The sequence below is a fragment of the Lineus longissimus genome, chromosome 11 (assembly GCF_910592395.1).
Source record: "Lineus longissimus chromosome 11, tnLinLong1.2, whole genome shotgun sequence".
NCBI classification, from domain to species: domain Eukaryota; kingdom Metazoa; phylum Nemertea; class Pilidiophora; order Heteronemertea; family Lineidae; genus Lineus; species Lineus longissimus.
The window spans coordinates 221,950-248,571 of NC_088318.1; the positions used below are offsets into that span (position 1 = coordinate 221,950).

At 44.6% G+C, this 26,622-nt stretch overlaps 4 protein-coding genes and 1 pseudogene across 4 annotated transcripts in view; 3 read left to right on the plus strand and 2 right to left on the minus strand.

Annotated features, from left to right (window-relative positions):
* Window positions 1-63: 63 nt before the first annotated feature.
* LOC135496397 (solute carrier family 23 member 1-like) lies at window positions 64-9,331 on the minus strand (annotated as a pseudogene).
* Window positions 9,332-10,628: 1,297 nt separating this feature from the next.
* Window positions 10,629-11,621, plus strand: LOC135496031 (galanin receptor type 2-like). The gene has a single exon (XM_064785133.1). The coding sequence runs from the start codon at window positions 10,629-10,631 to the stop codon at window positions 11,619-11,621; it is 993 nt and encodes a 330-aa protein (XP_064641203.1).
* Window positions 11,622-13,803: 2,182 nt separating this feature from the next.
* LOC135496399 (uncharacterized) lies at window positions 13,804-17,397 on the plus strand. Its single transcript, XM_064785735.1, has 5 exons — window positions 13,804-13,961; window positions 14,489-14,626; window positions 14,788-14,882; window positions 15,262-15,499; window positions 15,822-17,397. Exons 1-5 carry the CDS (start codon window positions 13,902-13,904, stop codon window positions 16,059-16,061), a joined length of 771 nt encoding a protein of 256 aa, XP_064641805.1. The 5' UTR covers window positions 13,804-13,901; the 3' UTR covers window positions 16,062-17,397.
* Window positions 17,398-18,458: 1,061 nt separating this feature from the next.
* Window positions 18,459-23,565, plus strand: LOC135495616 (uncharacterized). The gene is made up of 8 exons (XM_064784421.1): window positions 18,459-18,545; window positions 19,238-19,484; window positions 19,748-19,892; window positions 20,114-20,225; window positions 20,619-20,735; window positions 20,935-21,112; window positions 21,612-21,795; window positions 22,327-23,565. Exons 2-8 carry the CDS (start codon window positions 19,341-19,343, stop codon window positions 22,458-22,460), a joined length of 1,014 nt encoding a protein of 337 aa, XP_064640491.1. The 5' UTR covers window positions 18,459-18,545; window positions 19,238-19,340; the 3' UTR covers window positions 22,461-23,565.
* A 304-nt stretch (window positions 23,566-23,869) lies between these two features.
* LOC135496032 (uncharacterized) overlaps window positions 23,870-26,622 on the minus strand; it is a 30,370-nt gene continuing 27,617 nt past the window's right edge. The window contains exons 32-34 of the mRNA XM_064785134.1: window positions 26,425-26,584; window positions 25,923-26,222; window positions 23,870-25,651 (exon numbers count right to left, since the gene is read on the minus strand). Of these exons, the coding sequence (XP_064641204.1) occupies window positions 24,762-25,651; window positions 25,923-26,222; window positions 26,425-26,584 (1,350 nt within the window). The 3' untranslated portion in view covers window positions 23,870-24,761. The remainder of the gene's footprint in view (window positions 25,652-25,922; window positions 26,223-26,424; window positions 26,585-26,622) is intronic.

A 26,622-nucleotide genomic window follows, 5' to 3' on the forward strand; every position in this document is an offset into this window, starting at 1 on the left:
ATTGTCCGGCCCAATTGGCAATATTGCCATTTGGGATGGTGAACAGAGCTATAGGAGCAAATGCGACGTTTATGATTTATTTAAACAAATAAAATGCCCGATTTAACATCCTGCGGAATCAGGGGAATCGGGCGTTTCCAGTGATATACTACACAAATGGGTTGTCCTCATGCAATTACTTTGGAAACGCATTTTTAAATAAATGTTACGTCCTGTTAACGGGACACGTCATCATCGTGTACATTCGGGTAAAAACTTCCTAACGAGACGTTACAGAGACTGGTACTTGACGGCAATTCACTCGTCATGAACTTGATTCGAAGTGAGCGACCCTGCGATCGGGTTACTTCGACATGAAATGGCCGCCGCACTGACGGCTTTGCGAAATACACGAAATGTGTTTATTACATTAGACTGCATTTTAAGTTCAGTCTGGTCGCGCTGTGCACACAAGTCTGTCACTTCCTTAGAGTCTGACGCATGTCTCAAGTAGCCTACTACGGAGGACAACCATGTGTCACTATTTTTATCACGAAAATATCTAGCTAGTGGTTGTGCCGTCACATCACTGTGTCTATCTCTACGACATTGGTGAAGGCAGGATTATCGGCCCCTTCCTCTTCCTCGGGCTTCCTCTTCGACCTCCTGCACTGATCACAACAGCCACATCTCATCTTGAATGGAGGACAGAAAGGCAGGAAAGAGAAACAACGCACCCGCCGGATGCATATCGAGCACTTCGGGATTTCGTAACAGAGGTAAGCCTTGGTGTCGATCTCGCCGCTCGGTGTCGAGTGTTGTTTTTTCCAGGCTTTCAAGCCTCTCTCCTCAGACGTCCCTTAAAGTAATATCACATGAGGTAAGAAATAAATCATCATGGCGATGGCCGATATATGGTAACTTATCACGTGACTTGGTTTGATCAAGTTGCTTCCTCTGTCTCCGTTTATCTCACAGTCATTACCTCACACAGAGGACGTGGACGAGTTCATCTTCACCCAGAAAAAGACATAACCACCATGGCCACTTATTTACCTGGAATAGTGTTGTCAAGGAAGGCTGCCACCACTCCTCCTAGGAACATGCTGGTCGTCATGAGAACATTCAGGATTTGGTTCAGCTCGAAAACCCCTGCCGATAACAATAACAGTACAGGTTATTGAAGACAAAATATTACTGTGCAAGGTTGTCAGTGCCCATACTTTGGTAACATCTGATCCGTGGACAATGGGCAAATTATGCTGTGATTGGCCCAAAAGCATTTCGTCATCCCGGAATCGTTTGGTTGATGTAAAAAAGAAACTTGGTAGCGTTCACTTATTCGATCTTCGATTAGAAAGAGTTGGCCGGGAAGGATTCGAACCCCTGACCTTAGGGTTCTCCGTCAGGATTCCAGCATTCTAGCCAGTTCACATCTGTTCTCATCTTACCAGTCTCAATGATCCCGGGATTTGCTGTCAGCCATCTTGGAATACTCAAGCCGGTTAAGAGGGAGAAACCCAAAATAAAGACATTCCGGGAAACGTTCATATTCACATAGGAAAGGTTGGAGAGACCAACACCCACGATCATACCTGCAAAGAAACAGTCCCTCTTCATGGTCCAATATGGCCACCAGAATTGGTGGCCATTTTGAATTTCATTTCAGCGCACACATATGTCAGTCAAAGTGGGGAAGTCTATGTCTCGGCAGCCGCATGGTTCCTTCACTTGTCGGGATCGGAGGCTATACCGGTCGGTAGTAGCAGCACCGTCGAGGTAATGAACCAATATTGTGGAGACCATGCGAGACAATTCATGGGGTTTACACTTTGCATATCGGTGGAACATGGTCGGATTGCATATACATGTAGCTTGTCAGGTGGTTTTTGGAACATATTCAAATAGGGGCGTTTCTAAGCCTTACCGAAGGAGACGAAGAACAGTCCTCCTGTGATTGGATCAGGCATACAGACAAACAAAGCACCGAACTTGCCCACGAGGCTAAACAGGATGATGATGAGAGCGCCCACTACTACCACCATGCGACTCCCCACCTAGAAGGAAAACAGTGCGATTAAGATTACATGTACTACCATCATTATCATACTAGCAGTGATTATCCGTGAGCAGACAACTTTAATCATTGATCATGGATTTCAAGAGATTTCTTTCAGGGGAGGAAGAAGGCTGTATGGTCTTCACTCCGGACGCAGATGACGTGCCTCGTCCTGTCACCCGTAAGGAGATCCAAAATAGGATGACTAAATGGACTACCCCTAGAGATCAATTCTACATGGTCATCAACCCCACTCGGTCAAAGTCGGGATGGAGGAGGATGTGCCTTCGTCTTTGATGCAGCAAAACACCTACCCTCGTGAGACCAATGGCTCCGACGTTTTCACTATAGGATGTGACAGCATTGCCAGTTCCTATCAGACCAGCCCATAAACATCCAAGGCCTTCCATACCGATGCCTGAAAAACAAGAACAATCGCCATAGTGACAATATTATGGGTCGCCCTTGTAACCCCGATCCTATATGTAGAGAGTTCGTGTTGGAGGAGATGGACGACAAGAACCAAGCATGCCGTCTGTTCCATCCACTCTGACTTGGCGCCACAACAAGGTATCAAGTCACGTGAATCCATGGCGTAATTGAGGTCAAGGTTAAATACACTCCGGACGAAGTGGATCGGCCTCGTCTTTTTCCATGGAAGACTACATTTAGGGCAAATTATGGCTTGCCTCGGGGTCCAGAGTTCATGGGCTTGCAAGATTCGGCCTTGAGACATCACAATACAACTGAGCTGTCATTTCCAAACGTGCGCTTACCTCGATTGATAGCGTGTACGGGAGGTGGAGGCGCGCCGGACACCCTGGCGCATGCGTAGTAGTCTCCCACAGATTCTATAATTCCCGCCAAGACACCTGCCAACATGCCGAAGACGGATGATGCGCTCACTGTTGGTGTGCCCCATTGCACTGGAAAATACAAAGAGTCAGCCTGCTATTGCTGAACTGCGACAAGCCAGGACCTATTAGGTGAAAAGGGCCCCAGACGACTGAAAACCAGGTTGTTTGTGAGACTGTGGGGCCTTCTGTTTCTATAGCTATCCATCTCAGAATAATTGGGTGGACTTTTTACAGGGGGAACAAAAATACTGTTCCCGGCATTTCATTCGTTCGGGTTGTACTCGAGTGGACACACTCCAATGTCACATGCGCGGAACAACTATTTCTTGCGGATCATTCGTGGGTGACTTACACGGTCGCGGAAACCTGAACCACTGCGCGTCCGTCAAAACCCTTGTGCGGATGTCTGTCCTAGCTTTGTAGCCCACGGCATTGCAGTCGGTCGGGAAGACATCGGTGATGGTGAGAACGTAACACAGCAGCCACGCTAATCCTACACTCAGCACAACCTGTGGAAGAGATTAGAACTATTTGTCACACAATTGACATGGGGTGCACAATCTATAATAACGCCAGTTTGTATACTAGTTGCATAGTAGTAAGTGTCTGAATCTCTCAATTTTTCTAAACCTCTCTAATGAGTGTTTTGCAGTTTGCACTGAGTTGCCCTACCATTCCCAAGCCTTGCTCCCAGAACCTCAGAACCATGTAAGGAGTTTTTCACCAAAATACCAACAAAGACTGTCACAGCGGTCGCCTGTTGGTGGGTTTCTTCGCTGTCGTGAAAATATCTGAATGCTGCGATCTCAGTCGACAGTCGAAACGGCCCTTGATTGGTTTTACAGTATTGGCATTGTTTGGTCACCTGTGACAGAACACGTGTGTCAGTGTCTCTCAGTACATCGTCAGCAGTTAGCAGTAGCTTTAGAACTGTTATCATAGGCTGACCTGCATGAGAACTCACCGGAAAGAGCTGGAAGAGTCGGTAACTGACCCTCCGACATCCGCCCTTACGGGTCCAACCCAAACAGGGCACCTCGATTTTGGCCAGATACTGTGAAAATAACACAACCAGCCCAACCACACTGAAACAAAATACCGTAGAATACAGGTGTAGCAGTTGGAAATGTCCCATAGATAGAATTTCCGGTAAACAAAACATTCTTTAATGTGCTTTTAATCTGAGCAATTGCCAATCGATCATTATATAGATCTACATACCATAATTCGTCAGAAGTACGACAGTGACGGACACTTTTCGAGGGGGACATTTTCTACTTCTACACCGGTGGCCTGGACTCTGTCCTGTCCTCACGAGATTTAAGCGTGGGGCGTTCCCTCTTTTTTTTTAAATGTCAACCGGGGCAGATTCTGAGTTATGCGTTCTCAATCATAGATTTCTCTCAATCTGTCTTGCAAAGACATTCCATGATTAAGCTATGATTTCCATGTGTCCCAAATTGATCTTCTGATAACAAAGTCACAAGCATAATGCAGGGAGAAGTTCACCAGGCTGTCACCCGGGCATGGCCATTCAACCTCAATAATTATACACCTCAATCGCGCGAGGTCACCTGAGCCCAAATCAAACCATAGGCCTAATCCTCCGTATCCCTCTCAAGAACAATGCCATGATTACTCTAACTCACATGGTTACCTCCTCAAGAGTGAATAATGGCCCCCTTAATAAAAGCCTAACGTAATTATACGCTCTTCGTTGAATTAAAAAGGGACAAAATAAGGCCCTAATACTTTTGTATACTTAGATTTCGACCCTTCATTGAAGTATTATGACACCAGTTGTAGACTACATGTCGGTGTCCTCCGTGGTGTTGGACATGAACAACTGGTCGTGCCCTCTCATGATTTCAGCGCGACCATGGGGACTGTCCTTACCACTCTCCGGCGCTGCAGAGGATGTTACGGGGCTAATGATGATGTACCTCTGTGCAAGGACACGGAACTATCTGTCTCGGGATTGAACATGGATATCCAGAATACCACAGGTAAGCAGGTCCTCCTGACTAAGCATATATCGCCGTGAGGGTGTCCAGCCATAACAAAGATGCTGAGTGTGTTTGTCTGCAGAGTCAGAAAAGCCAAGTCGTTCTCGACTATGTGTGGTGATTGACAGATTCAGACCCTCAAACCTCTGTCTGATATAAATTAGCCGTACCAATGGCCACATTCTGGTGTAGCGAATGGAATAGCCTAGTGTCTCCTATTTCTTGGACTGCCCGTGGCAGGGGACAGACGCACCAGTGAATCGGCCTGAGTTAGGGTGGGTTCAAAGTAATTTTTACTAAAAATCATGACACCGTTTTCTTGCAGTGGACAACAGCGAATTGCAAGAGAGGCCACATTCTGGGGATATTTCAGTAAAGTCAACCGGCAAACCTCACGCTGCATCACGCGCGCCATCTATTGAGGAAAACGATGTCTTCAGCGATGAAGTTCATAGTCATGTCGTCTCACAAACGTCGTCAGGAAGGACAAACATTACGAAGTTAGGTGGCGAAACCAGCAACACCTACATTGCCGAGGTGCACTCGCCAATTTCTCCTCAAGGAGAGACAAAAACCACCTTATGTGTTCCAGAAAAAAAGCGCGAAAACAGAGTCAGCACGGAAAGCATCGAAAGAGTTCGGACAATGTCGGGAAATTTCAGCTTCGGCAGAACTCGGCTAACTTCGTCAACGACTTCGGAACTATACGTGCCTGAATTCAACGTTGATACGTACGAGGAGTTTGAAAATCCGTTTTATGAGTTTCTGGACGGAAGTGATGACACGCGCAGTCCCGGCGACGTCAAGTCTCACGAGGGCGACTCGGGTTTCTTCACAGAAATCAATCTGACATGATACACTGCGCGTGCGTTGCCCTAAAACCAGAGCGGGCGACGCTTGGGTGGAAATATTGCAGTGTGCGTTCTTGGATGTGACTAAGAAAGCGTGGTGACTACCGAATCAACAGACCCGAAGCATCAGCTCAGTCCCCACCAACACATAATCTAGTCATGGACCAAAGACTGACCGACTGCATGACTGCGCATGAGCTATCTAGTAGTTCAGTATTTGATTTTGCGATAAAACTGTGCGCTGTGAAACAGTTGAGACGCCTATCGGTGATATCGTGCAATTCAATTTGGCCTACCTGAGTCCTACCAATAATTGTGGTCTCCAACTTACGTCATAGCAATGCCCCAGTGCCCGGATGAGAAGTCTGAGGCCACCGTCAAACAGCGATAACCCCACCAGGGTGATTACGACAGTGACCACCAGGGGGCTGATGAACCTGAGGATGAGACCGAACAAGCCAGTGAAGCCGATCACTATTTGGAAGAGAGAGGAGACGATGACGGCTCCCTGGATCTGAAACAAAATCAATCATATTAGGAAAACACCATAGGTAGTTCCCTGTTCGCCACCATGCGCCGCCACGTCTTGTAGCATCACAACAGCCATGGTCCTATTTGGCGAAGTGACGGCCCAGCTGGAAGCAACATTTAAATGATAAACCAACAACACGTCTCCTACCCAACTTGTCCCCGGCTTTTAAGTTTTAGACGCATATATAAGTTTCACAGGTACCTGATGTTGCCGGAGGGCTCAAGGGTGAGTCCAGGGCTCTTCCAACTTTTCAAGGTCTTAAAGCATGGTGAATACCAATAAATGATATAATATTGACATGCATGAAGGAATAAATTCAAAAGTTACATAACATTTTGCGTCCAATTTTGTTTGTTAGTCGCTGCGCATATACATCTAGATGTCATGATCTGCATGAAGTGAGCTCGCATTAGCAAGTACCAGCAGTGTATGACCGGCCATACACTGCTGCAAATACATGTACCCAAAAGCCAGGTGAAACCTTAACGCGTTATTCATTTATGGTATGATGAAGAAGGATAGCGAAAGTGCATCACATCAGAAACCTGCGGATAGCAAAGTGATGATTTTAGACCGGATGTATAGGTGGTGTATAAAGTTCGACATGATGAATTATATGGAAGTTCTCCAACTATAGTTTAGAGCAGTTTTCATCCGCTCTAACAATAACAAACTACCAGCTTCAAAAGAGTGACACCATGAAGAGTAATCACCAAACCGGAAGTGATGCATCTCATCCGCTACCCTCCTTGCGGTTCGAGCCTAAGAATGGTTACCTCTCTCATCCTAACCTGCCAAACCTCGCGATCAAAGGTGACGTTTTCGGTGCTGTTTCTCATGAGAACAGCGGTACAATTGGTCTCTAGGATTAAAGGGATAAGACAGTTAAACAGCATGCAAAGTTGGAACAGAAAACGGGCATCCAACTTCCCTTTAAATGGGCTGTAACGCGCTGGCGAGCACTAACGTTTCACATCGGATGACTTTCAATGCCAATATCAATTCAAGACCAAGATGCAAACGGTTTGACAAAGATTACTGATACAGCTAGCCCACAGACAGACTACTGATACAGCTAGCCCACAGACAGACTACTGATACAGCTAGCCCACAGACAGACTACTGATACAGCTAGCCCACAGACAGACTACTGATACAGCTAGCCCACAGACAGACTACTGATACAGCTAGCCCACAGACAGACTACTGATACAGCTAGCCCACAGACAGACTACTGATACAGCTAGCCCACAGACAGACTACTGATACAGCTAGCCCACAGACAGACTACTGATACAGCTAGCCCACAGACAGACTACTGATACAGCTAGCCCACAGACAGACTCCTTTTTTTCTCAATTCAAATACGGTCTCTCTTTTCAGACGGTCTCACAATTCAAAAACGGTCTCTCAATTCAAAGACGGTCTCTCTTTTCAGACGGTCTCACAATTCAAAAACGGTCTCTCAATTCAAAGACGGTCTCAATCTCATTTGAGACGGTCTCTCATTAAAAGGGCAATCTTCCATATCTTTGAAAGAACGCTTGCAGGTGATCTGGTGAACGCTTACCTGGTACCTCTGGACACTTCCATTTTTCCAAGGAGAGAATGGCGAAAGTGGGGACGAGGTAACTGAAGGTTCCGCCCTGGACGATGGGTAATCTGTAAGAGGTGATGCTTTTAGCGACATCGTTTTAATTACCTAATTAAAGGATCAGGGGATAACTCGAGGTACATGCTCATGTACATTGTAACTCCTTGTCACCCTGGTGTGCCAGGGTTGGTAAGACCTAGTGATACTGAGTCCATGCAAATAAATTGGTCCATCATCGTATGACGTGGTCTCTCTCGTGAACAAGCATTGACAATATAGGAGGACAATCTACTGAAGACTTAATTTACTGTTACACCAATGTACCTTGTTCCGAACTGAGACTGCCACAGTGTGGTGAGGCCGGATGCGAAGAATGCCGTGTTGAGTATCTCACTTTTCGAGAGGACATCATCCCCGACACATATCCACGTGGTGACGAGGACGGGCACAAGATAGTTGGAACCAAACATGGTCAGGTAATGCTGCAAAGAAAGTCTCTGGTTAGTGCAAGCTCAAGTTGCAAAATGGCCGCAGACCTAGTTAAGTAGTAGATGCAAAACGGAGGCCAATGATCCACTGCTCTCCGTCCTCCCTTTGGTCTGAAACGGAGAGACCTAGTAAATGCAAAACAGAGGCCAATGACTGCTCTCCGTCCTCTCTTTGGTTCGAAACGGAGGCCAAAGACCTAGTTGTAGATACAAATGGAGGCCACGGAGTGTTCTACGTTAGGCCTGAAACGGAGACCAGATACCAATTTTTAAGCTGCACGTAGATGTCCAGTGTGAAAGAGCAATCCCAGACGTGAGGGAAAGCCGTTAAGGACCAGATCTAGCTAGATAGGGCTCTCATTACCTGTTTACCTGAAATCCGAATAGGATGCACATATACCAGGGTGGTATCTCGTTAATGGTGAAATAGGCAAGACCTTCCTTGTCTCGCTGGAGCCTCTTCTCCTTCTCTCCCATCTCAACATCATCAGCTGTCGTCTGCTCAAAGGAAAGATGAGAAATATGCTAAAACTATGTCGCCAAAGAGGGGTTTTCTTTCAAATTTGATCAGGACTTTGTAACAGGGTCGTTTACTCGGTACCAAACCATACCAGACCAGTCTATTATATCGCTCACGAAGTCAGAAATGACGTCATAGGTATGTACATCGAGCCATACCAGAGACCAGACCATGCAGATCACATCCGGGTCTAGAACAGTTTGATCCCTTGGGCTTCAAGCAAGATATGAAGTCAGAGGTTACGTACGGTGTCCTCTTCGCCATCTCCTTCTCCAGCTCGCCGTCTTTTGCCCATCTCGCACAGGTCAGAGTGCGCCGCGGTTTCCGACTTGAATTCTTCACCACATGACGAACCCAAGAAACTGCAGTCAAAGCTTTTACCAGTGAATGTTTGGAGATGTGATAGATCAGCTGAATTCAGGCCGAGGCGAACTCCCTCAATGATCTGACAAGAAAGATGATATATCGATCATAATAGAAGTTATTTGAACCATGACTTGAACCATCAAACGAGTCAAAGGGCTTTAACGAGGACTAACTTTCTATGCACTGATAATCAATGAACTGAGATTATCGGATATTTGACCGTGAACCCGGAATAATGGGTTTCTTAGATTCTTAGAGTGTATATATGATTTACCCGGCCAATAAACATTAGAATCCCCAGACAATGCATTCTTCATCCTTTATTGAGAGATAAGGCCGAACCACCACGTCCAGAGTGTAATGACCATCTGCAGACGGGCGAGTTTTGATATGCGGTGAGTGCAAGGAAAGGACCCGGGGCACTCAAAATCCGATTTAAATTGAATATAGGTCTTACCACGATAAGAAGACAGCAAGCAAAAAAGGAATTTACGGGAATTTTGGGTTGTTGTTTTTTTAAAAGCTGCCATGTCATCGTAACTCCTAGCCTTATCAAATATGGTTAATTTCTCTTTCTCTAAGCCTCGCCAAATGGTACTTTGCAATAAATGATGAAATACGAACATTCTTGACAATTGACTAAAAGAAGCTTACTTCATGTTCAGTCTATTTTAGGAGTAGAAACGGTCATATTGCACCGCATCCTGTTTCCGAATCGCCCCAAGCTCTCCCGTTTTAAAACGGACAAATTCAGCTAACATGCCCCTGGCGACTGTTATTTTTATTCGATGAAATTACTGATATGCATTCGTCAGTCCTTTGATGAGATGGCAGTTTTGAAAGTTAGCTGGCATGTCGAAACCTCACAACCTGAAAGACGGTGGTCGTCATGCCATCAAACCACGTGAAGAAGGGTGCAGCAGAGTAACTTGGAGGTGAAAGGGTGACCTGATCAATGTCACTTTAGCCCAGCGAGGAATATTGACCGCATCCGTTTCTTAGCTTTGCCAACACGACAAAACAAATGTTGGATGTGACGCGGCGGCAGACTCAACGCAGGACATGTCCTCTTCGGACTGGTTCATTGAGATTTCTCGCCGTATTAGCGCCGATTTCTCATAGGCAATGAACCAATATCCTTGCGGACTATTTTGAAACGACTTCCTGCAGACTTCTTTGGTACCACTTCTTTGGAGTTCATCGTATTGTAGTGCTCCTCACCTTCGCTGTACGATCTTCTTGACCGGTGGGCCTCCGCTCACAAAATGTAGCATGAATAATTATCTCTCCGATCTTACGCCGGCTTCGGTTTACCAATCTTAATGGCCTTTCCAGTACCAGGAGTCCTGATATTTGCAGTTTGCATTTTACGTTCGATGGCCAATGTTGTGACAGGCACAACAGAAGAAGAAGTATCTGATTTTGCATCTAAGCTCTTCGGTGCCATCCTGCTGACTGTCAACCTCATCTTGCCTCCTGGGATCATAGCATTCGGCCTGCTCGGCAACCTGTTGGCTTTCTTTGTCCTCCGCCAGCCGCAATACGCCCAGCAGACGACCTGTTTCTACATGAGGATGTTGTCCCTTTTTGACAACTCGTGCCTGCTCACGCACGTGCTGCTGCGCACGATCATCAACTACCATGGTGACGCCATGTTTTGGAGGACCGCTGGGCCAATCATGTGTCCCGCTATCACTATCGCATTTAGCTCTTACGGCCTCTCAAATTGGACCATTGCCGCCATGACCCTAGACAGATTCCTTGCCGTAAGATTCCCACTAAAGGCTGCATCCCTCTGTACCCTGAGGCGCTGCAGAATCACCACCATTTCTATTTTCATCTTCTGCGCGTGCATCTCGGTTCCGTTTGGATTCCGTGGCGTCAATCCGTCAGCAATCGTCCTCAAAGACGTCTGCCAGTTTAATCCAGATATTTTCCCGCCAAATTTCCAAAGTAAATTCCTACAGGCACATAAATTCTGTATTTTTTCCGCTCCGTTTGTAATAGTATTGGTACTAAATGTTCTCATTATAATATCGCTGAAACTCCGGCATTCGAAGACAATTCGCGCAACCAAGGACGCGTCGCGGAAAGACGGTCATGTGACCGTCCTGTTGCTACTGGTGACAGCTGTGTTTCTCGTGACTAATATTCCCGTTACCGTGGATACCTGGATCTGGGGACACGTCCTGTCCAATTTGAACATGACCCCAAGAATCAGTATAATCAGGAAAGTCGCCTATGAGTGTTTGACGTTCGTCCTCTTCTTTAGCCCCGCTGTCAATTTTTACACCTACTGTTTGGGATGTAAGAAGTTCCGTCACGATGTTCTATTGATGATCCGTAAATGTCTTCGAATCGGTCATTGATGACGTAATACGGAAAATACACGTATTCCTTCAGAATATCAATGCACAAAAGCCACTGAAACAGCTTTTCTACCCAATCGAAATTACAAGGCGAAATACAGCTGCACACTCCTGAGACCCCATGTGTTCCTGGGGCCTTTCCCCTCCATCATCGTTGTTAGATCAGTGGTGTCCTCTAATTGACATATGGCATTTTGATTGACCGACCGACGCGAACATCTGAATGCAAGGTGAGTACGACGGTGCAGTCGCACCCGGACGGCGATTAGTGGGTGAGTCGTAATCTGCCAAAGCCTGAGGTCCAAGGTTGTGACACCGATCTCCAGGTTCAGGTTCCGAATAGCCATGGTAACCCAAAAAGGGTGCTTTGAATAATATCATACGACTCGCTCGAACTATTTTTGATACAAGTCATGCGAATGTTTCCCTTGAAATCACGCGTCACAATCGGAAGGCCGTTGTGTTATCCTCCCTAACTAGAATCAAGACTCTGAATACTAAAATTTGAAATGTTCAGTCTTCGTGGTTCTAGGCTTGTTGGAGAGCATCGCGGTTTGCAGGATCATTTACCATGCTGAGCCTGTGTCAAGTTCAGCCATGACCAGATGACGAAAAGACAGTTTGACAACCCAACCATGGTCTTCGACGAATGAGGACAGGAAGCGGGCGCATGGATGTACACTACTGTCTGTGGTTTAAATTTGCTCGTTTGGGTACATCTTTGAGTCCGAGTTTAGAGATACTGTTTCTCGCCATGAAAGTGTTCCTCAAAAGAAATTAGGACAAAGGTACAACACGATGCAGGTCCGGATGAGAGTACTGTTTTTCTGATGCAATGAATGAGTGTACAGCCCTTGGTGTGCAGAAACCTGAATACCAGAACAGGATGCTTTACAACATAATTCAGATTGTCACAATCATGTGTCTTTACGGTTTTTGCCAGTCCTGGCCGTTCCTAAATTCGACAACAGCCCTAAATGTAGAGGTTTCAACCAGTCATTGCCAGTCCTCCTGGTCAATCTCAAATTCAAGAACGTCCATAAACCAGGACTGGATACAGTGGTCTATCTGCTTGGAGTTCATAGATTGTTTGTTGGTCGGTGAGAGTACTCGGTATTTATTGCACTAAGTATTGTCTCCGAATAGTTATTGCTACACTCCCGAGACAGCCCGATTTCGCTGCGGAAGGGATTTGGCCTACCCAACTGTGTCCAGAGTGTAGTCATGACATGTCGTTGTAGCTGCAGGAAGTATGTTCATGTTCCGCATCTACCACAAATGGATCTGAAGAGCTGGTCCGTAATGCTGTGTGGTCGATGCTGTTGCCATCACTTTGAATCTCTGTTTTGCTGTGAGTTATGAAACGCAGGCAGAGGCCCGAAGTGACCGCCAGCCAATACACTCCGGACGGAGTGGACCGGCTTCGACTTCGGATCAATTTGCATGCAAAGGCCAGACGGCTCACCTTACTTGGCACGGCGAGGATGGATCAGGATGACGAGGTGGACTGCATAGGGGTCTCTTAGCCATTTACGCAGAAACCTTCTCGCTATAAGGGACACATTTTATGTCTTACATGTCTGATCCAAGCGTGTCCATTATAGAGAAGTTTTACTGTTAAAAGGAACAACTGGGGGGATTTACCTGGCCGGAGTACCCCTGCTTACCACCATGTGCCGCCACCTGTAGTATCACGGCGGCACTATCGCAGATCTCCTACATGATTTCCGAGAGAGTTGCGAGGTAGTTTTGGACATGGTTTGTGAATTTTAGGCAAGCCTATACAGCTATACACCGTTCTAATTCTCAAGCGTTGTTCATAACGATCTAAGAGATAACAGTAACACCTATGTTCTATGTTTATCAGATATCGCAGCCAGCACAAGCCGGCTTGGTCCCCCAGTTCGGTCGACAGCCCGCCGTTGCCCATAGCCTGTGTTCCGTCCGGACATTAGGCAGGTATGCAAACTCCACTAATGCTCGGTGTTTACACCCATGCCCATGCCTCAATTAGTTTTTTAAACAGTCATATAGGCTTACATTCAGAATAACAACATCCAGCAGTCCCCACAACCGCAATGACTGGAATAGCTCAGCCGCAACAACCCTTGGCCGTTTTACAGTACAGCACCGACTACTGAATTCACCTGGTGTGATTTGTTAGAACTAAAGGCGGCCATGTTGTTGCCAGGAAAGCTGAAGTGACAGTTCAATTTGGTTTTTGGTGCTCAATAAATATCATATTTACCGAATTTTGGTTTGTCGGAAATTGCCACAAAGATGGCTAAATATCCAATGGATGACCGAGAATTCGATGATCTCCTTGCGAGGATAAGACAGGTATTGGTTTGGTAGATTTTGGCCCGTTTCTAGGGACAATTTGATCTGATGTCTGATGTCTGATGGTCTGAGAGGCCACAGCTAGCTGGATACAATGTATCTGCATACATACACATCGTACATGGGCTATGGTTTTCCGTAGTAGAGTTTCACTTTTGCTTGTCTGTTGGAATGAGATCAAATTAAAGATGAACTTTGGTTGTTGGTGAGAACAGTTGTATATTTGAACTTGTTCTAAAGTGCGAGTTAAATCCACCTCAACTAGTCGAAGTCGTCCTTTGGAACAATTACCAACCATTTCTCTTCTAAATATGTCTGGTGTGTCTTTTCCCCTCACACAACACCAGCCCCTGACAGGACCACAGTATGGGTCAAATCAAATCCTCAGTTCATGTTCGTCCCTTTTATGTATTAATTGGCCTGTGTATTGACTATTTGTTAATGTTATTACACACTTGGCAACATCCGCATGGACTTTTTTCCTCACAGATTTCAGTTTTCAAATGGGTATTTTCACATCCTTGCAGGAGACAACTCATGCTGCCAAAAAGTTAGAGATCCTTTACGCATCGCGAGGAAGTTTCAGTGGTCTTCAGGCTGCCAGGATCCTGGAGGCCATCGCGATATCCTCACACAAGGTCACAGCCTGTCAGATGATGGAGCCAGTGAGTATGAAATAGGCTAGAACCCTGCTAAAAGGAAAGTGTACTATTCCTATAAGAGAGAGTGTTAGGGATTTCTTATTCTGCTCCTCTCAAATACAGGATAATATCAAATGCAGCCATTTCTTGGTGAATTTGAAACCCGATCTGTCTTTTAACTTCAGAGGTTGTGTCCCATGAGTTGTGACGAATCAAGAATGGTCCTGTCGTGTGTGAGTCTCCACAATGACAAGGTGGCTGTACTGAACAGTTTGAAAAGGTAGGAATGAGGAGAAACTTGTTACAGTGATGGAGTCTGCAATTGTCTTCTGTCTGTGTTCTTTAATTGTAAGAATCTTTTTGCTTTTTGCTGACAATGCAAATGATAAGATGTGGAAAGACGCCTGGAAAGATGCCCGTCACAAGCAGGAGGTGGTTGGGGGGGGGGGGGATAGGCAATTCAATGTCGTCAGTCTGCAGTGGAGTACCCACATAAAAATTAGCAAGCATTAGTTCAAATCTCAGAGGCAAAGATAAAGAACATGGCAGACAGCCAGGAAAGGATTCCCAACTTGGAGGAGACTTTCCTCAATTAAGGGTTGCCTCTGGGAGCTGGAGGAGCCGACACAAATGTCCTAAACTGTGTGTTTGATTTGCAGGGTCCTCTGCGACTGTCACACCAATCTCGGCAAAGAGTATGTGATGAGTAGTTACCCCTACGAAACAGACAAATACCGAGCGCTACGCATCTTACAAACTGTCCAGTCAGACACGACACAGAAAACTCCAGCTGGGGGCCATCAGGGCTATGCACCTCTCGGCTGTCTCTACACACAAGCAAGGCCACTCGAACCGCATCTGTACGGGGCAGTTTCGCAACAACAAAACCGGGCAGCAGTAAGTCTTCCATGATGATACCTGCTTGGAGTGATGTCTCATCTGGTGTAACAGCAAGTGTGCTTAACGTTAGACCCCTCTTGGATCCTTCATTGCAATTGAGCATAACATTAAGTTGTCTCAGCAATAGTCCCACAACATGTCGACTTGGCAGTACTCCTTTGAAACTGTGAGTAGTTTGATCAGCTTTAAAGATGTTGTTAGTCTGGCAGCCAAGAGGATGGGTTGTATTTAGACGACATCCAATACGTTTCCGACAGTTTCTAAATGGAACGTTAGTTTTATCTGAGGCATTACATCTAATATCTTACTCTTCTTACAGGGTCATGGACCAATCGCCCTTCCTCCCGCTGCTGACCCTGGCATCCTGCCATCAAGGTACACAAGCCACCCATCCTACTCCTACCCACGTGATAAGACGTACTTGGAGACGAAAAACTACCCCGCACCTAGAGTACTAATGGATCAAGATGAACCTGGATACAAATTGTACCCGACTGGAGCGCCACCTGTGGGCTACGATCAGAGGAGTCCTGCACAAGTAGGCTTCCCGGGATTATAATGGACAGATGTCTTTAGTGCTGACAAATTGTAAGGTTGTGATTGTGAACTCTTGGACAATCTTTCCAAACCTGAGTTTGGTGCAATTGTGTGCATCTAAATTGCAGTGTGTCGACATAGTTATAAGACAATTTGTACCCAATGATGTTTAACCCCTGACAAGTTGCACCAAGGACAGCGGGCCGGGATGAATTGTCCTGCAGGAGGAGGAGACAGATTGTCCCTTCTCCCACAGCCAAACAGGATACAACGATAAATCTGTGACCCATGCTGGTGAATTGTGTTGCAATTAGTAGAAGATTAAGCAGCAAATTTGATCAGAAACTACACATTTCCTCCTTATACCGTGATCCCTGATGCTTTGTTAAAGTCAGAATTCACATGGCGGTGATGTGTTGGAAAGTTTAGTAAAGATTGAAACTATTTGGTTCCGGTTTCTGCCGTAGCCGTTTACTCAAAAAGAATGTCTGCTTATTGCGACTCATATTTCCAGCTCTGGTCATATTTTGAGCATTGTCATTGTCATGTCAAAAGGTCCCTTTGACTCATCATTTGTAACAAAGGTACAAAGTGCATTCACGTTTTAAAGGAGATATTCCCAATCTTTACCAACGTATGTGAAGGTGTGGCATGTACACCTGTTGATGTTTTTTGCTGTTGCTTTTTGTTCAGTATTTGAAAATCTAATATTTATATTGTTGACTGATCTGTTTGTGTGAATAGAGTGCCACCCGTACATGTGAAAGCCAGCTGTGATAGATGGTATATTGCCGGTAACTGTCATTGTGTGATCATGTAATATTGTTAAGCTTAGTGTTTTACCAGTGTTGATTTTGACTGCTTTTTTCTTGACTGATCCTACACTCGAACTGAACTCATTTCAGCCAAAATCTGTCCCTCTGACTTTATTATACAATGTACATCTTTCTGTTGTAAACAATGAATTTCTGCAAATGATGTGCAGAGCTTTTGGTGAAGAACATATTGTTTGCCACTTGAATTCTCGGGTGCTGACCAATTAGTACATACATGTACATGTGTAGAGCATACTTATCTATAAAATCTAACATGGTCCTTTGAAACTCTGATGAAGAAACATGTATAACCGAAACCTTTTTTTTATCCCCTACTTGGGTGTCTTTATTTGGGTTTAAAGCTGGAACCCACACTAAGCTAGATAATGACAAGGTATTGATTTGTGCATAATGTAGTTTATTGCCAAGTATGTTTTTGTGTGTCCAGGCCTACTTGTGGTTTGTCTAGACAGACACCAGTGTTTTTGTAAATTGTAAATTGAAATTTATCCTCAACATGCCAAATAAAATACTGATATTTGACGATGTGTGTTCCAGTTGTTCCTTTGGGTGTATTATGATGTATTGCCGTCCCCACTTCTTTTCTAAACATGAAAAGACAAATATATATGTTCAAATAGACACCACATGATGTCTCCTCTTTAGGTGAGGTCTACTGCATGAAATGATGGTGTCTTGCTGAGGAGGCCTGGACCCCTTGAAAAGGCTGTCACCAAGTCAAATAGAAATATCGAGAGGGGCCGGGGTTATTGAACATCAATGGTACCATCAGATTGGTTGTGACATGGTCTCTACAGGGACCCTTTGAAAGTTGTGTCAATGTCTTCCCAACCTGACCAGATAACCAGCTGGAAGAGGTTGGTTGTTACGTGGGCTGTCCTGTCGTCTCCCAAGTTTATTAGTGGTAACCTTGGTGTAATTTTTAAGTTGTGTCAAGGTCTTCCCAACCTGACCAAATAACCAGCTAGCAGAGGGTAGTTGTTTCAGAGTTTTTAGGTTGTGTCAAGGCCTTCACAATCTCACTGAATAGATTCTATCTTGCCAATTGGGCTGGACAATCACAGAAAACTCCAAATATTATACATTTCTTCCTGAATAATTCTTACAGCCACCATTCTCCCGTGAAAGACAGTTACTTACGCTACACAAAAATCGAGGGTCAACCATTGAACTTTTGAGATATGTGGAATTTTGCACAAATCGGCGAAAAACGCACCAACTGGCACTGGACGGCATTTCAACACGGGGCCGACGCACATCCCAAGTTCATTGTACACATACGTTGGCAACAACAGTAAAATGGGTAGTTTCTTGTTAGCCGCCTATTGAGTAGAGCTGTAGGTTTCAGAAACTCAAAAAACAAGTTTTTGCCAAAACAACTGCTAAATCAACACTGGCATACTGTGAGAACCAAGAAATCAATGATTTTTTAGGAACTACGATTACGGGTTGGCCGCGCATGAATAGAAAAAATTCCCTAATGAGACCAAAGTCCAAGGGAGCGAAACGAATGGGGCGAAAGGGTAAAGGTGCGAAACAACCGCAATTGTTTGCTGTATTTTATAGCCTAATACCATTAGGCCCCACGGGTGGCGCTGAATTGACAAGCGAGTGGTTGAGTCCGGTCATCCTTAACAGTGTCCACCAGCGCCCACCAGGTTTAAAGTCAGGTATTAAGTCATCAAAATAAAATTTAGAAGCCATGAACGAAATAAGTACACAATAAAGAACATTTCCTGAAAATTTCATGACATTTGCGTTACCAGTTTAGTCGACAAGTCGATCGTGCCCACAGGGCCTACCTCTGACCTTAGTTGTAGGCCTAAATGGTATTTTATTTGAACACATTTTTGTCTCGGGCTCGGCATTGGAAAAGTGAAATTGTAGGCCCTATACACGATTTCCATGCACAATCACATAATAGCCTAGGCATACACTACAGTCACCAGTGTGGGGGTGTACCATCATTTTGGCTCAAACTTGAAATTGTATTGTCTAGCTGACTGGTGTGTCAATGCTTGCCATGGCGACCAGAACAGGATTGACAGCTTAGAGTGAACTAGCATCCATTTGCAGCAGACAATCGCCGCGCCGTTGCGGCATTGATAATTGATTATCCTCAACCTCTCCAATTTACTGTGTCACAAGCTGTATGTAACCCGTGACATTAGGAATAACGAACAATTACTTGCAGGGGATTCCAACAGCCAGAGCAAGGTGCTTCGATGAAACGGAGGGATTTACACACAAAAACAACAACCTCGCCCTCTGCTCTGTCTGGCGTATGGCTGATGTTTTATGAGGCTGTCTCTAAACATTCAGGAACCAATGATGTGGTATATTAGTTATTATTACTTTTCAGGAAGAATTGACGAGATAGTGTTAAGAAAGGCATCTCATTCGCCTTGCTGGACAGATGTCAAATGAACCTTATTTATATGGAAGCGTGCGCGTGAGGATCCATCATGCTGAGATTAACTCGAAGACTTTACCAACAAATCCGTCATTCTGGCCATATCCAGCATTGGCAGAAGTGTGTGTCTCCCACTCGATCTTGCCACACTGAGTTTAAGAAAACAAGTGTTACATCTTCAGGCCTTGAGTACATGGTAATTTAAAAACATCATTACTTCAAATTCCCAAGCATAGTTTCTAGTTAGTTGAATGATACTGAAGTTATCACAAAAGCGATATTGGCGATTACCAATGAGTTCTTAATTCTATAGTTCAGAGATTTGTCAAACTAGTATTATAAGATATCTGAGATCCTGAATTTTTTGCTAATCTATATATGGTATGGATTGCACATTTTGAGATTAAGAATGATGTGTTTACTATCAACCATAATATCTATAAATATATTATTTTCTAGGTTTATTACGAGGAGTATGGTCCGGCTGAACCTGCTGGAGTGGTCATGTGTTTCCATGGTGATCCTGGCGCATCCAGCAATTTCCAGGAGTTGCTTCAACCTCTTGTTGATCGAAACTTGCGCATTATAATCCCCAACTTCCCAGGTAAGACATTGGACAGCAGCAGAATGTGGGGTTAGTTCCAGTGGTGAAGTGTTATCCAATCAAAAGTTGAATTTTACTTCCCCCTTCCCCTTATGCTTATTTCAATCAGGCAGTAAGAAGGCTTGATTCAGGGTTGTGCAAGTCCATTTGCTTTCCGATATCGATGAGAGAATGCAAACCATGAAATGACTTCTCCAGCCAAATACTGATCGTGTTTCCAGGTTATGGGACGACACATGCGACTAAAGATAGCAGCGGGAAGAGTGACAGTTTGGATCGCGATGGGAGGAGTCAACTTATGTCTGACTTCATCGATTCACTCCAATTAAAAAGGTAAACCTACTGCTCTGTCTCTATCTGCAATAAGATTGTTTCTAATGTCAGACCTGATGTAAATTAGAAGATGTATTTCTACTCCTCAAGCCATACCCAATGCCCAGAGATAGTCAGTTGGCATTTTAATGTCAAAGGCAAGCAGTTTCTTTATGACCCGGTGTGCATCAGTTTCTTTATGACCCGGTGTGCATCAGTTTCTTTATGACCCGGTGTGCATCAGTTTCTTTATGACCCGGTGTGCATCAGTTTCTTTATGACCCGGTGTGCATCAATTTCTTTATGACCCGGTGTGCATCAGTTTCTTTATGACCCGGTGTGCATCAGTTGTTTTTAAGCCAAGGGATATCGACCCTGCTCCAATATTTCATGTTTCTACTCTCTTGCTTGCAGACTGGATGTGGTGGTGAGTCACAGTGCAGGCACATGGTCAGGTATCACTGTGTCAGCTCATCATCCTGCTGTCAAGTCCGTCTGCTTCATGAATCCTTGTGCACACAGACCTCATAGGTAAGCAACATAGATGTTGTATTCTTCATCTTCTTTATACGTGATGGGAATGAGATGCATGCTCGGCAGATGTAGTGCAATTATGATCATACAGACGAAAGCCTCTCGTCATCATATTGTCATGCCTTAAAAAACCCAAAAGGATCTTGATAAAGGCTGATATTCTTTTCATCTAACCATATTACGATTATCTTTTCAGAGCTTTGCGGCCATTCAAATTCAAGAGGTGGTGTTGTGGATTACTACATACACCTCTAAAGATTGTAGTGCAACCTCTGCTCCTGACGATTTATAAACTCATTGGCTTCACGTCAAGTTTTGATATTCGACAGCTTGTGACATCTGCCTTGGTCTCATTCGCGTTGGACTTTAAGAAGGTGTGTTAATGTCTCTTTTTGTCCTGTCGCACATCAGCTTGTCAGCATTAACGCATGAGCCTACTTGTCTGTGATCTGAACCAGCGTGTTGGTGGCCCATTGATCACCAGCCTCTCTCTATGATCCAAACCAGCGTGTTGGTGGCCCATTGATCACCAGCCTCTCTCTATGATCCAAACCAGCGTGTTGGTGGCCCATTGATCACCAGCCTCTCTCTATGATCCAAACCAGCGTGTTGGTGGCCCATTGATCACCAGCCTCTCTCTATGATCCAAACCAGCGTGTTGGTGGCTCATATATAACCAGGATACGAAGATTCAAGTGGTGACTGCCTCGATTGTAAAGCAATCAAGTCTTGGTTATTTAGGGTAGGATTTAGTATCGAGTTTTCACAACGCAATCTTTATGAAATGCAAGTTATGGCAAGCGTTAGTTGACTTTGCTTCTGTCTGTCCAATCAGTTGTAAAGTGAACCATCCATCTTTCTTCTTTACTGCAGATAAATGAGGACATACGATTACTGAAGGCAAGGAATCTCCCATCTGTCGTAGTTATGACAAAGAACGATAAAATAGTTGAGTGGAGTGTTCAGTACGAGTTAGGATCTCTGATCGGGATTCCACATGAACACTGCGTGGAATATAACCGGGATGGCGGGGCCACTCAAGGGGAAAAGAACAAAGGTAACGGGTCATTCAATCTGAATCGGTCAGGTGGTTGTAGCGAAGCCCCATGAAGGTAACGGGTCATTCAATCTCCATCGGCCAGGTGGTTGTAGTGAAGCCCCACGAAGGTAACGGGTCATTCAATCTCCATCGGTCAGGTGGTTGTAGTGAAGCCCCATGAAGGTAACGGGTCATTCAATCTCCATCGGCCAGGTGGTTGTAGTGAAGCCCCATGAAGGTAACGGGTCATTCAATCTCCATCGGTCAGGTGGTTGTAGTGAAGCCCCATGAAGGTAACGGGTCATTCAATCTCCATCGGCCAGGTGGTTGTAGTGAAGCCACATGAAGGTTCTCCTGCTGAAAAAGACCAAAGAGAAAGCTGGTTCCACTTATTTATCTCTTGGGGGCGTTGATGGAGGATAGATTTCAGTGTGTTGCCCCGCCTCTCTCCATAACATCACAATAACCCACCTTATCAATAAGATATTCGGCCACCTCCCAGACCTATTGAGCTGTCACATCCTGTCAGGCATTGCTCTTTCTTTCCAGACTTCCTAGTTTATGGGACGTTCAAGAAAGCACTGAGTTTTGCACGCGGCGGCCACTACGTACAGCGATCATACAAGGAAGAGATCTCCAGGCATATAGTCCAGCTGATAGAGAATGCAAAGAACCCTGTGTAGAATACTTCTAAACTGTGAACCTCAAGGTCATCTAACCTCAAGGTCATCTTGGACTTCCTCTGCCAAGAGAAGAACTAACAAAATCCCTCCAATCGTTGCCGAGGGTGGAGACGAATGTCCACATTACCAGGTTGTCCCACTCAGAGCACTTTGTCCCTTGCAGATCAGAAACAAAGTATGGAGATCAGACTTGTACAAATGTTGCCCCTGCACTGTGGAACAAGCTGCCCAGTAACACCAAGGCAGCCAATACATGTACAATGAACCAGTCCAAAACACGTCTCCAGTCGTGGATGTTAAAACCTATTACAATCATTTGTCCGAGTGAGGAGAACCGTGCTTTGTGCAGTGCAACTTGGAGAGATTTGTAACTTTATCAGTGATTATCAACTATGCACCTCTGGTGATTTTAATGTATTATTTTGTCAATTTGCACATCAAGAACTATGATTAATGACATATCCCTTTGCTCCATCTCTTCTCAAGTTTTGTGTAAGAGCCGGTAAACTTGAGCCTCATCCATGGAACTGCTGCTGGTTATCAAAGTGGATTTGATGCCCTTTCAATGTTTTTTATAAGATTTTATGCCAGTCTAGCCTTGTGTAATAAATACTTTGGGTTATCAAAGTGTATTTGATAACCATTGCTTGTTTTTTACAAGCTTTTTATGTACCAGCTAGTCTTTGCCTAAGACACTGCATCAGACTTCACCTGAAGCAGAAGGGAGGAGTGGAATTCATGTAGTGTAGTTTACAACTGTTAACAGATTATATATCCTGGTCAGTATTGAATATTTCACCACAACAGATTATACTGTATACATGAGATTCTTATCTGTACAGCCAAAGGCTCGGAATATATCCCTTGGACGACTTGGTCATTTACAAGACCTTGTTAGTCAGTGTGTCTTAAGTGATCACTCACAGCTGATAGTCTTGTTGTAGATATTAATACTTTTACAATGGTTGCAGCATCTCTTGACAATATTGATATTAATGTATGTTTCAAATCTGTATTCATCAGATTGAATTGTACTCTTGGCTGAATACTTTCACAGCAGTTGCATGCAATGGTTTTGGTATCCCAATATTCATGTGAATGTTGTGGCTATTATATGCATTTATGAAAATTAAAAGATTTGGTTTCATATTCGAGTTTTCTTGGGTTTATTTGTCAGATTGAGAAGGGCAGATCAGAAAAAATCCAAGTCATATGGCTAATGCGTATGACTTGACGATGCTCAAAGTCAGGTCAGGCTGTGACCTCATCTTCTCTTTCATGAGGTAGCGACATTATAGATGGTGATGATGATAATGTGATGAAGTGTCAGCCAATTTGACATCTCTGACAGGAAGACAACCCTCTCGTCAGATGCACAGTACATTTTAAGCCACAAAGAACAAGATTCATTCTTTACCTTTCAGGAGAATTTACTTCAGTTTTATCTACAAGAAATATAGCGATTACTACATGTAACTATCATTTTTGCATTCAAAAGCTAGAAATGAGTTTACCTCATTCACACATAATACCAATAAATATGCATATTGTTCGAGTTCAAGATTACTTGTTTACCCCAAATCGGATATGTTGGACACCCTACTTGACAGTCTCTGGACACTAAAGACTACACTGACAACACATTTACCAATTCAACACACAATTTCATTAGGTATTTAACTCGAGCAACAGCACAACTGCATAAGAGATTTGAATGAACATCTACAACGCTTATGGCTGAAGTGGAGACGAACATCCAACAAACAACAACAATTGAGATACTGATGTGAGTTTCCAGCAAATAGCCAGTCTCAGCCAAACAGGTGGTTTCATTCTGAATATTTAAACATACATATGTAAATATAGCTCAACACTTAATCACACACAAGCGAGTATTTAGCGGCCTCCACGAGAAGCGAAATATCTCATATCAAGTCTCTTTCTAGTTGAACTTGGTTATTCAGTGGTTAATCTACTTACAGTATAAAGAATAACAGGTTATATTTAAGACATGTAGTAACACAAAATCTAATTGCAGATAAAGTAATGATAACAAAATGTTCCATTTATATGAACTCTGCTTTGTTACTTGGCTTGTTGATCATTCAATCATTTATTAAAATCGGTAACAATTCCTATCTGGCAAATCAAACCACACCAATGTTCAATGTCATACATGTGACCTTGACATGTCATGACTGTGACCTTGACATGTCATGACTGTGACTCAGCAATACTGACATGCTCTTTGTAGACAATATTTCCACAGGTTACGAGATGGTGGGAATTCACCAGGTTTCATCACTGATACTTGGCTTGGTACGCCTTCAACATGCTCACAGCTTCCTCCACTTTAACCCTGAGCGATCCCCGGTCCTCTAACATCTGCAGCAACATGGCATTATCCAACTCGAGCAACATGCCCGTGATCTTTGTGGCTAGTTCTGGCTGCATACCAGAAATAAGTGGGAATAGATGTTCCCCCAGAACCTGTTTCAGTTCCTGTGGAGGTATCGCGGCAAGCATAGCTCTACCAGGCAGTCTCTGACCTTGACCTTGGCTTCCCATTGACGACTCTAACTTCTGGAAGGATAACGTTTCTAATTTGTTGCTATGACCTCCAGTCGACAGATTCTCGTTCCCAGAGAAAGCAGCGTCTCCATTCACAGCCCCAACCTGGTACCCATGACCCAGGGCAATCTGAGCTGGGCAGATCATACACAAGTGAATAACCTTGCGGTCGAGTTTCTCCTTGATGTTATTGATGCTGACCAACTTGGGCTTCTTCTTCTCACCGATATTGAAAACGCGGTACAGATAGTATCGCTCCTGTTTCTCTGAAGCGAAGTCAAGTTCTCGTAAAGACATCCCCATCGTGACCTTGTGCTCTGTTTTTGTAGCCTTGACCTCAATAAAAACTTCATTCAAATTTCCACAATCATCTTTCAACTTCAACAGAATGTCAAACGGATCACCAGTTTCATGATGCCGGTTTATCCACACAACTTCTACGATGATCAAACCGTTGAAAGTTTCTCGTTTTTTCAAGAAATTGTAGACAAGCTGTTCACCGATTCGGCCGACTTCCTCTGCATCCTCACTCGCTTCGATCCTGATCTCATGAGGCAGGTTTGACATTGAAAGGTCGCCAAGGTCATCAAAGATGATTTCTTCCTCAATCCCTTCACCCACTGAAAACAGAAATCATCCATTGGACAACTCAATAAGATGCACCTCAAATCAAACTTACTGCAATCCAATGACTTTCCTTTCGTCACTATTTCTCGTTAGATCAGGCAAATGAACAGCCCTTAGAAATGCAATTAATGGTGCACTTTTGAAAAGACTGTTCATTAAATCACCAACCCACACTGGCAGATACCAATCTCGTTTCTCCCGGCATTCAACTAGACACAGAAACCACGACAGTTTACTCCCACAACATCTATTTCAAGTACTTACTCTTCACGAAGCCTCGCGACGGTGTCCCCTCATGACTACTTCTGACATCACGCGGAGGTGTCGCAAAGGCACCAGTGCTTGTCGTCCTTGCTCGCCTCGTCTCCATTTCTTGGCCAGCCTCCTCAGCCTCCGTCTGCTTGGGAGATTGGCTTCCAGCAGACGTCTCCTCAACGTTTGTTGATTCACTTTCTTTCAGGTTTTCTTCAGCTGTTTCGGACGATGTGGTATCCTGTGTCTGGTTGATCGCCTCAGTGATGTAGTCACCGAGGTTACGACCAGAATGCTCTGGTTTCCCATGACCTGTAAGACGAAATGATCGCCACATTGTAAGACAACAACGGACAAATCTTCACACATGATTCAGGCATGAATCATGGCTATTGTATATCGGGTTAGGAAGTTCTGTGAATGATGCCATCATAAACTTTTCAGGGGACCTTCCCACTACTTACTTGTCACAGCAACAAGGTTGTAACAAGTCTCTACAGAATGTCTCACTTACCCAGCACGCTGTCTGAAGACGGACGTCCATCTCCCTCTCCCCTCCTTGGACCTACCCCACCGCCCAGTCCATGTCCACCACCCAGGTCGTGTTCACCAACCTGGTCTCCAGGTGGATGATCATCGCGTGGTCGCCTCATATCACCACCTCCAACACCAGGCTGTGGAAGAAACCAACACTCATCAGACGGGGAGAAGA

What these genes read in the sequence shown, in the direction of transcription:
- LOC135496399 (XM_064785735.1), top strand. Translation starts at nt 13,902, where the DNA reads ATGGCTAAATATCCAATGGATGACCGAGAATTCGATGATCTCCTTGCG. An exon ending in CCTGTCAGATGATGGAGCCA is followed by an intron (nt 14,627 to 14,787) that starts GTGAGTATGAAA and finishes TTTTAACTTCAG; the next exon opens with AGGTTGTGTCCCATGAGTTG. An exon ending in AACAACAAAACCGGGCAGCA is followed by an intron (nt 15,500 to 15,821) that starts GTAAGTCTTCCA and finishes CTCTTCTTACAG; the next exon opens with GGTCATGGACCAATCGCCCT.
- LOC135496031 (XM_064785133.1), top strand. Translation starts at nt 10,629, where the DNA reads ATGGCCAATGTTGTGACAGGCACAACAGAAGAAGAAGTATCTGATTTT.
- LOC135495616 (XM_064784421.1), top strand. Translation starts at nt 19,341, where the DNA reads ATGCTGAGATTAACTCGAAGACTTTACCAACAAATCCGTCATTCTGGC. An exon ending in CTTCAGGCCTTGAGTACATG is followed by an intron (nt 19,485 to 19,747) that starts GTAATTTAAAAA and finishes ATTATTTTCTAG; the next exon opens with GTTTATTACGAGGAGTATGG. An exon ending in TGTGCACACAGACCTCATAG is followed by an intron (nt 20,736 to 20,934) that starts GTAAGCAACATA and finishes TTATCTTTTCAG; the next exon opens with AGCTTTGCGGCCATTCAAAT.